The following is a 10,648-nucleotide window of genomic DNA, read 5'->3' on the forward strand; positions in this document are numbered from 1 at the left end:
AAAGTAACAGATTAGGAGAAAAGTGAATCTATATAACCCATATTATATATATATATATATATAAAATTTATATGCATATACCATAATTCTTAATCAGGAATTTGTGTAGAATTACTGTCCATTTCATGTAACATCTTCTAACATTTCAACACTGCAGTTTTCCTATTCCTAAGTTAATAGTTTTCCTATTCCTAAGTTAAAGGCTGGTTTTGAAGAGGGACCTGAAAGATAGCTGGTTTAAAATCAAGTCAAATAATATCATTCAACTATTTGCTTTACACGCTCAAGAAGTTTCATTAAAGACAGAGTGAAAAACTTCTCTTAAAAGTATATTTCTAAATGGTTATAGATCTTATTTTCTAGTTTTAGAGTAGTGGTACTTTAATCTGTATTTCCTAAATTATACTTTAAAGGTTCGATTTTAAAAATGAGGGTTGAATAAATCGGTCCTGCATTAGAAAGACTTCTGAGGGTCTGTGTTGTCATCCTTCCTTTGACTCCAGTTCTTGTGTACTTGCAGTTCTTTCCTGGAAGGGGAGGGGGAGCAAAAGGAGACATGTTATATTTGTTTCATGCAGTCTGTCTAATGATTTGGAGTGATACAAAAAACCCATTTCAAACTTGAATAGATATCGAGGTTTTTCTGTGGCTGTGCTCAGATTTTGCTATAAAAGTGCAAAGCATTCTCAACCTCTTGTTTATAGCAATGAAAAATAAAAACTCATGCAAAGACAATTAACTGAATGACTGACCAGCATTAGCTAACTTGTGGCACACCCATTCCCCAGGGGGTCACCTACCCTGCCTGCCACGGTATTTGGAGCAAGTGGGCCCCCCCATTAGAAAGAAGTAGGTTAGCAACCACTTCCTTTTGTGGTAAGTAACTCTATATTTTTGTCTTCCTTCCATTTGTAATGTACAAGTGTTTTGAAACTGATTTTTTCTTCCTTTTCATCCGCATGTCTTGTTTTGTAGGTTCCTATGCAGGAGCTGTCATTGCAATGCCTTTAGCTGGGATTCTAGTGCAATATACTGGGTGGTCTTCTGTGTTCTATGTGTATGGTACGCATTTCTGCTCATTTCACTCCAGTATTGTATGAACTTACCCTTTGCCCTTTGTAAAAGTGTGAAAGCTACTGTTAAGAGGACAAAAACCCCAGAGAAGTGGGACTTCTAAGCTAAAAATACAATCTAGATAAAAGGACAATGAAAGAACAGAATTTAAAGAGAAGAGTATATAAGGAAGCAACATGATTAAATAAGAAAAGATAGCTCATGTTGAAACCTTTGTCACTTTTAGCACAAGTAATGCAAATTTCTGTGCAGATCTATACTATCTCTGCTCACATTAACATCTCTCACACTGACAAAACTGCAAATTTAGAGTGTCTACCCTGAATAAGTTGTTCTGGTTTTTGTCTAAAGACCTACATAACTTTATTCACACCAGTTGTGTTAACCTAGGCTGACAGAAAAGTATGCCCCAAGGGAATTCATTCTGCATTATGTGAATTAAGTAGAAGCATTACAGAAATTTAATAAACTACTCAGGAAGTGCATTGCTATGTTGAAAAAATTGCCGGAGTCTTCTATTTTGCAGGTAAAAGATTTAGTGCAGTAATCAAACAGCAGCATCTTAAAGCTGAATGGTCCTTCATTTACAGTTTAGTGAAATCAAATGGAAGCTGCTTCATTGCATTGAATTGTACAAACTGATGTGAAGATCAGTGAATATTCACTTCCAGTGAAATCATTCTGTAAATGAAGCAAAGACTACTTCACTGTGCTATAGTTCTGCATGTATTTTGCACAAGCATTGTTCACAGGATTAAACTCTCTGTTGCACAGTTATTTCTACTGAGGGAACTCAGAAAAGAAGCACTGACAGCAATTGCCATATAAATTTGTTGTAATACTTCACAGATTTTTTCTTTCCATTCCAAAGGGAGCTTTGGTATAGTCTGGTACATGTTTTGGCTTTTGGTTTCATATGAGAGCCCTGCAAAGCATCCTACAATCACAGATGAAGAAAGGAGATACATAGAAGAAAGCATTGGAGAGAGTGCCAACCTCCTAGGTGCAATGGAAGTAAGAATATTACCCACACACTGGTTTCCAATGAGATATACCAGCACCTAAATACAGACAATAACAAAAAATCAAACATACCTTTAAGATCAAAAAGTGTATTTTGAACAATTTGAACAAATGTGTTCCTGGGGGATGGGAAGATCTTAAATCTGCTGGTGGACTTCTGGGTGGACACTGTTTTTGCACTAAGAAAACAGGTTCTAGCTCTTCTAGCAGACTCATGGAATTTATGCTTCTTTTTCTACTCCAAATTATAAACAAGAGGTACAGCTACATTTGAGACTTCAACTTTATTAGGATTTTTCTTATATTTTGAACTGAAAAAGTCAGTGTCCTTCCTATATAGTAATTTCTGGAAGGTTTTCCTCTTCCTAAAAGCGAACTGCAGGAAAAGCACTACTCAGTATGTCTTGAGGTCCCCAGAACATCAGAAAATAGCAATCCTTATTATTTTATGTTTTGTCTGTCAGAAAGAGTGCAAGTTGCAATGGACGCTGCTTTGAGATCCGTAAGAACATTTCCCATTATTGCAGTAATTTTGTTTGGGATATGTTATTAAGCCTCTCATAATCTTAGTGCTGTACTGGTTTAATTCTCAAGAACTGCTAAAAACCGTGTATGAACTCTGAATTTTCCAGCCACTTAACACTCCAATCGTGCTAACTAATAGTCATCTTATTTCTGTAACTGCTGAAAAGCTTTAGAGAAATTATTGCCATATTTGCTCACTCAAGAAAATTAAAAAAAAAAAAAATTAGGCCTCACTTCATCTGCTTAAATTTTTGCACCATCCATTCTCAGTAGACCCTCATTATGTTCTCTATTTGGTCAGAACACTGGTTCTTGATTGAACTCAGGAATTAAAAATGTTCATCTTTGTAAAAACTTTGTTTTGTTTTAAATAAGGAACTGAAAATATTAAAGAGTCATTTTTTTGATAGCTAACATTTTTAAATGTTATTGAGGGCCTGTCTCAGTTGATATTCAACAGCACTCAGTAGGGTTCTTGGCTTTGAAAATCTGTGAAATTAGTTACTTTGAAGAATGTCCATACAATTCTAATTTGGACTGTACAATTTCTGTCTATTTTTTATTGTGACTTTTTAATTAACATTTTTTTTAGTGATTATCTTGTATCAATAGTTCAGTTGCTTCTAAAATATTTAAGGTGAAATTCTTCACATACCATCAAGTTAGATTTTCTGGCTGGCTTCTCATTAATTAAGTCACTTAATTAATCCTTACCTCTCATTTAGGTGTAATTTAATAGGTATACAGGGAGTTGCACATTTATGGGCTGTTTTTCTTTGAAGAAAAGCCAGTACTCAAATCAACAGTAGACTGAATTCAGCCTGAATTCTTGCTGAAGTGATTTTCAAGCACTTATCTGGGTATGAATCCTGTGTTTGGATCAACACAGATGGCTAGAAGCCTGGGCTCGTGGACAGGTGCTGGGACTCAGCAGGATTGTCCATCTGTCTTTTTTTCTTTATGCAATGTATTGTAAAAATACACTAAAACAAACAAAAAATATATTGACCAAGCAGTTTCAGCTGAGGCTTGATTAAAAAAAACACAAAAAAACCAACAGAGTAGAATACTGCAATTAAGATTTAAATGCTAAAATACATTTGCAGTAAATCTGAAAGAAATTTTGTAGTCACAGTGTCAAATCTGACTGTTGTTTTACATACAGCAACACTGTCTTTTAAAGACATTATTATTATTATTCAGAGACATTATCATTTAAAATGTCATTTAAAGACATTATTATTTTGGTCTTATGTCCACATATGTTCATGTATCTAGTATGAGATAAAAGCTCTCATATGTGAGTGTTGTGATACAATTAAGTATCACAGAGTTCCTCCACTTGCACGTTTCATAGTAACATTTATATGCTGTACATATATGTACTTGTTGGACTATAGCTAAAAAAAGGGTAAGGAAAGGGAAGATGGATAGTTGATAATGATCAACATGGTAACTGAATCTCCCTTTTACGTTTCAGAAATACAAAACACCATGGAGAAAATTTTTTACATCTATGCCAGTCTATGCAATAATAGTTGCAAACTTCTGCAGAAGCTGGACTTTTTACTTGCTGCTAATTAGTCAGCCGGCTTACTTTGAGGAAGTGTTTGGATTTGAAATAAGCAAGGTATGTAAAAAGTATGTAAAGCTTTTATCTTAACTAAGTAAATGTCTGATCTACATTTGCAGTATTTATGAATAGGAAATAAAAGTGGTAAGCATCTTTATAATGGATTTACATCTTAAATCTTACTCATCCCGGTTCTTGTTTCCTTGACCAGCATGAATAAGTGAAGTAACAACTATGACAAAGGATAGGATAGAGAAAGGTGAAGGCAAGATGAGATTTAGTGATGATCTGCTTAGGGCTACACTGTAAGTTAAGTGCTCAAAACCAGATCATGCTTGGTATTAGAGAGGTGTCAGCAGACCCATTACACTCTGTCCCTGATCCCCCAGGGATTGCAGAATCTGACCAAAGCTGAATAGAAAGCAGTGACAAATGGATTTTTCCAGGTGCCTTTTTAAAAGCAGGGCCACTTTGTTCTAGGAAGGATAGTATAGTTTTTCACCTTTCTATAATATCCTTTAATCTGGTGAGAACTGCACCCCCTTTCTCATTTAACAAGGAAATTTAGATGGTGGCAAAATGTGAGGATGATTTAGGGTTCCATGTGATTCATATGAAGTTTGGATCAGAACAGTAAGGTAAATACATACGTACAATCTATTGGAACAGTCATCACAAAAGTACTATGTCTTATTTTGCTATGTCCATTTAGCACTTTGAATGTCACTGATGGATATTTAGTATTTTATCTTTCTCTACGTACGAAGTTTTCCAGACATACCTTTTGCCCTCATGCTCTTTGCAGTTTGGTCAAAAATCAAGGACAAATAGCCATTGTGCATGTGATGATGATTGATAGGGAATCTGTCTAGGCATGTGAGGCTTACTGCAAAGCTACACTAAAAACCAAAATAAATGTAACTATTCAGTTTTACATATTTGATGATGAATTTGCTGAAAATTCTGATGGGGGACGGTAAGTGATGGGAAGAAAGCTTTAGTTCAAATATAAACTATGAAAACAATCTGTAAACAGAAAGTGTCATGGTTTCAGAGTTTCTTAAAAATTCTCAGTGTACTTCATAAAATAAAATAAAATAAAATCTTCATTAGTTTTGTTCATTTCATAACCCAGACTTCTAGTTTTGAAACAGGGTGACATTAAAAAGATGTAATTAATTAGCTGCTGGATACTTAAGAAATGAAGAATTAAGATTTTCTTGGGGTTTATACTTTGCTAATTCTAACTTTAATTTTAGGTGGGTATCTTATCTGCTGTGCCGCATTTAGTGATGACAATTATTGTTCCTATTGGGGGACAAATTGCTGACTTTTTAAGAAGCAGGCAGATTGTTTCAACGACCAATGTGAGAAAGATAATGAACTGTGGAGGTAAGTCCTTCTATTTTATCTAAAAGTTTCTTGGAGGGATTTAATGTTCATATTGTACTCTGGATAGAATAAAGAAACAAACTGCACAGTTGTATGTTCTCAGGAGGCAATCCTTTCCACATTTTTTATGTAATGCAGGTGTTACTAAATAAAAGAAAGCACAGGTACTCCCATTCGCCATTTCCATATAGTTATTTGGTATTTGGAAAACCATTTAGACTGTTAAAGAAACAGATGAGCTTTTGGAGGGTAATTTGCCTACTTTTAACTACTTACTCAGTCTTAGCTCCTCATCTAAACACTCTCTGCACTAAGAGAGCCCAGACAACTCCCTGAGATTACAAACTTGACTTCTGAGACGTTAAAGCAAATTTAGCTGTGGTAAGGGCTGGAAAATTCACAAGCAGGTTAAATATATCTTCCCATGAGAGTTGGCTGGAATGACCTTACCACAACACAAGTATTTATTTTCATCTTAAAACTCACAGAAAGTAGCAATAAATTAGCACACAGAGAGTAAAATAATTATTATTTGAGAGAGGAAGAACATGTGGTTTTTAGGCATGAAAGAAATACCTGATTGTATCCCACTCTGAGGTAATGTTTTATTTGTGTTCCTATGAAATATCATGGCATCCTAAGACCTGCAGTATTTGAGAGGGAATTAAATTCGATGCCTGGTTTTATTTATTATTTCACCAGGTTTTGGTATGGAAGCAACTCTTCTTCTCGTGGTGGGATATTCACACAGCAAAGGAGTGGCTATTTCATTCTTAGTGCTTGCTGTAGGCTTTAGTGGATTTGCCATATCTGGTAAGATTACATTACTATTAACACTAAACTATTTTATCTTAAGAGACAGAACATCTAACTCTGCTTTTATTCATGGATAGTAATTAAAAAGCCCACTCACTTTGGAATTCCCAAAGGACATTATTTATGATCTTTACAAAGGAATGTACATTTGGTATTACAGCTTTTATATTAGATTATTTATTTTCAAATAATTCAATCTTTTCCATATTCATTGCAGCAAATTAGACTCTCTTCTCATTAAGATGTTAATGTAGTGTTAAAACACTACAAATTTTTCTTGAAATCAAACATAGAAGGCAAATGGACTGGTGTTACACAATAACACCTAAATTTACACATCTTTTTTAAATAGAAGTTGGTTTTTTTTCCCACTCTGTATTGGTTATTGTTTTGTTAATATTGTGTTATTTTATTAAATTTGGGGCCTGTTGCTATTATACTATTTTATTTTGGAGCCTAATTACTAGAATTTCTTTTCTGAATTGAAGTTCATCTATTCCCCTTTCTTGCTGATTCATCAACCCTTTGCCTTTTCCTTTCCCCTTCCCAAGCACAAGTCACCTGGCACTATGATTTTAGTATCCTCTCCCATGCTGGTTCCTTATGTCTCAAGCAGGTTCTTTCCCATTTTGTGCCAAACACCTAAAATCTAATCAAATCTGTGCTTAATCTCATGCATTCTGCAAGGTATCACTATTGTTTTGTACAATTTGGAAAGTGTATTGCACTTTCCCCAAGTTGACCATATCCTACTACCTGCCTTTCTGTATCCAAAAGTTTGGATTCTGTTTTCACTTATTTAAGTACTTATTTTGTGAAGAATTTGTTCTCTCTCTTTAGATTATTTAAGTAGTTACTGCATACATTTTCAACAGAGTTGTACTGCTGAAAATGCAAGAGAACATGGAAATATCTTTCAAAATTAATAAATAATTCTGTCATTGATAATGTCTTTTTTCTCTGGTTTACCACTGATGAATAGAAAAGAACTCCCTTCTGCTGGTCTATGTGGCAAAAAAGAAAAATGTGGGCAATAGGAAAGGAACATGTTACAAACTGGAAGAAGAAAAGACATATTATTTACAGCATGAAATGGTCATGTATGGGACTATGAAATACAAATTCTTTCCCAGCATATATATCTTCTGGGTTCTCTACTCCACGCAGACACTACTGGGAGATTTTCGGGTTTTCTTAAATGGTAATTTTGTGAGACAATTACCCTGGTATCCCTTTAAACTATTTTCTTAAAAGAAAATGAAAACACAGAGTCTCTGTAGGAATAATTAAGCATTATAAGTCTAATCAGGATAAAGAAATGCAATTAAGCAGTCCAAATATGTTATAGTAAAAATGTCATGTCACTTTTCTCATCTGAAGTACTGGTCTGCTCTTGGTGTGAACCCTCACTGACCTTTCTATTGCAGGATTCAATGTCAACCATTTAGACATTGCCCCAAGGTATGCTAGCATTTTAATGGGGATTTCTAATGGAGTCGGGACCTTGTCTGGAATGGTTTGCCCTATAATTGTTGGAGCAATGACAAAGAACAAGGTAAATGGAAATACAGTTTTCAAATCTTCCAGGTTGATACAATTGGTTTCAAGAGAAAGACCTTTCTATAATGCAACTTGCCAGGATATCCGTATTGGAGTCTGGGACTTTCATTCAGGGATGCAAATTTGAGGCATGCTTCACTATATGCCCATTAGGTTGATGCTTTTGTGGGCTGTTAAATTTTTCAAAGAAAGATGGATATAAATAATTCTAAAATGGACACTTAAATGCTTTAACTCTGCTATCATGACCTCAATCCCTAATTTAAATCTTCCAGCTCAGAAAAGTTAAGTAAATCTATGTGCTACTCTGATTTAGCAAATTTTTTTCTTTACAGACACGTGAAGAATGGCAGTATGTCTTCCTCATTGCTGCTTTAGTTCATTATGGAGGTGTGATATTCTATGGCATATTTGCTTCAGGAGAGAAACAGCCCTGGGCAGACCCTGAACAGACAAGTGAAGAGAAATGTGGCTTTATTCATGAAGATGAACTTGCTGAAGAGACAGGGGACATTACTCAGAATTATGTAAATTACGGTACCACCAAGTCTTATGGTGCTACAACCCAGGTGAATGGTGGCTGGCCAAATGGCTGGGAGAAAAAAGAGGAATTTGTACAAGAGGAAGTACAAGACTCATACAATTACAAGGAAAGAGATTATTCATAACAAACCTAAATATTTGGTATATTTTGTAGTGTTTGTGATTAAATTCATTGTGATTGTTTGCACAGAAAAAAAATGTGGTATAAACATGTAAACACATATCAGACAGGAAGGTCTTACTGTAAAAAAATACATCAAAGTGCAATCTGTATGAGTTGTGATGTTATCACTTTCATTAGGTTATATTTGTTCTATAAACATTAGAGTTTTAAGGGTTTACTGGTCAAAATTATAGAGGCAAGTAGGTACTTTAGAGTATACAAGAGCTAAAACTCATAATTAAAGATTAAAGCACAACTAAGCAACCAAGTTGGCACATCTAATGCTCTTTTTAGAAAGCCAAAATTACTTGATCATTTAAAATGCACTTATATATTTGTTACACTGTATTGAAAGAGATTGTGTTAAAGACACACATTTACTCAGTGCAATGTAGTAGTTGTGTGTTTAGTCTAGGACAAGAACTTTCTCAAAGAAGAAAGGCTGAGTCCTAGGCATTTACAAGGATTGATCCAGTTCCCTTAATGGTAATTGTATCAAGCCTAAAGAACAAATAGGGCATATTGTATGTTTATTGTGATTACATGCTGCAGGCTACTCTGTGATAAATATAGGAATTATTTAGGAGTTTTATACTGAATGTTTGGGCACAAATTCTTATTTCTATTCTTTACAGAATCTCATGAAATTATAGACATTGTCATGTTCTTCCCTGCATTTATCATCTAATATAAAAACAATGTAAAATATTAAGTCTGATTTTTCAGACAGCCTGGCAAATCCCTTTATCAAAAAACAAGCTTTATTATTCTATTCTTTACAGTATATTCTGAATTTGTACTGGTGTCTTTAGAAAGAGAAAGAAATCCCCAATGTAACATAGAAAAAAAGATAGTCTTTTACAAAATTCCAAAGATAATTTTACTATGAACAAATAGCCCTATGAAAAAGGATGCATTTGTTTTGCAGAATATTTTGAAACAAATAGAAAAAAAACAGAGAATAATTTAACCCTTATTCTTCCCTTAATAGCTTTCATATTTTTACACATCGTGCCACAGTTGTATACATAGATATGTTTATTGAAGGTACTGTAATTATAGAAAATGTTATTTTAGAAATCCCTGAAATAAAATATTTATTTGTCTTTCGCTCAAACCTAATAATAATGGACACTGAATAATACACACAATAAACCAAAGTGGTAAATAACTAGTGTTGGGTTGAAAGAAGCCAACAAGCATCATGCTTGTCTTTTTAGCATAACTCAACAGTGACTGCAACATTAGTGTACCAAGCAATAAGTGCAATGCATTATGAAGTGCATAATCTTCTAGATGATATATTTACCTTTATTTAGCTTGTTGTATATACTTGGGGTTGTTGGGATTGAACCAAACTGAACCAACTGAAGTTAGCAACACCAGACCACTGCTTAATACTCTAAAATGACAATGATCCATTTCTTAATTCAATCAAATTATTATTATTGTATGTAATAATCCATTCTGGATTCTTGGTCTGTTCATTGTATTGTGCTAGTGATTGGAAACCCTGCTACCGCAATATACAACTTGAGGATTGTTTTTTTCTCCTTTTTTTTAATGCAAATCATACCTTGACCTTAAGAAAAGAAGTATTTTGCTTTGTGCCTCAAAGTGATGTAAAACGTGACCATAGCTTTTGCTGTGTTTAATGAAAAAGATGTGGACTGTGTCACTTTTGTTGCTGCAAAAAGTGTTAATAAAACGCTCTATTTATCCTTTTATATAAAAAAGACCACTATAGTTTCTTGTAATTTTTAGACGTGTTTTAATATAGGAGACAAAGATTATAGTTAATGCAGAACAAATTCTTCTATCCACATGGAGAGAGTCTCACAGTTGGGACTGCAGCTCCATACCCAACTTTCTCCATACCCAACCTTTTACATTGTCTGTTCTTGCCTCCAACCATGTGCATGACTGGTTGGAGAGGCACCTGTCTCAAGACTGTCCTCTCAGAAGGATGGCTGGCATAG

The 10,648-nt window shown here is 34.4% G+C and overlaps 1 protein-coding gene across 1 annotated transcript in view; it reads left to right on the top strand.

Moving 5' to 3' along the window:
• SLC17A6 (solute carrier family 17 member 6) overlaps positions 1 to 10,407 on the top strand; it is a 28,705-nt gene extending 18,298 nt beyond the window's left edge. The window contains exons 5-12 of the mRNA XM_033061854.2: positions 789 to 876; positions 976 to 1,062; positions 1,946 to 2,088; positions 4,103 to 4,252; positions 5,455 to 5,587; positions 6,290 to 6,400; positions 7,831 to 7,958; positions 8,299 to 10,407. Of these exons, the coding sequence (XP_032917745.1) occupies positions 789 to 876; positions 976 to 1,062; positions 1,946 to 2,088; positions 4,103 to 4,252; positions 5,455 to 5,587; positions 6,290 to 6,400; positions 7,831 to 7,958; positions 8,299 to 8,631 (1,173 nt within the window). The 3' untranslated portion in view covers positions 8,632 to 10,407. The remainder of the gene's footprint in view (positions 1 to 788; positions 877 to 975; positions 1,063 to 1,945; positions 2,089 to 4,102; positions 4,253 to 5,454; positions 5,588 to 6,289; positions 6,401 to 7,830; positions 7,959 to 8,298) is intronic.
• Positions 10,408 to 10,648: the final 241 nt, after the last annotated feature.

Source organism: Catharus ustulatus, chromosome 6, assembly GCF_009819885.2.
Source record: "Catharus ustulatus isolate bCatUst1 chromosome 6, bCatUst1.pri.v2, whole genome shotgun sequence".
Classification (NCBI taxonomy): Eukaryota; Metazoa; Chordata; class Aves; order Passeriformes; family Turdidae; genus Catharus; species Catharus ustulatus.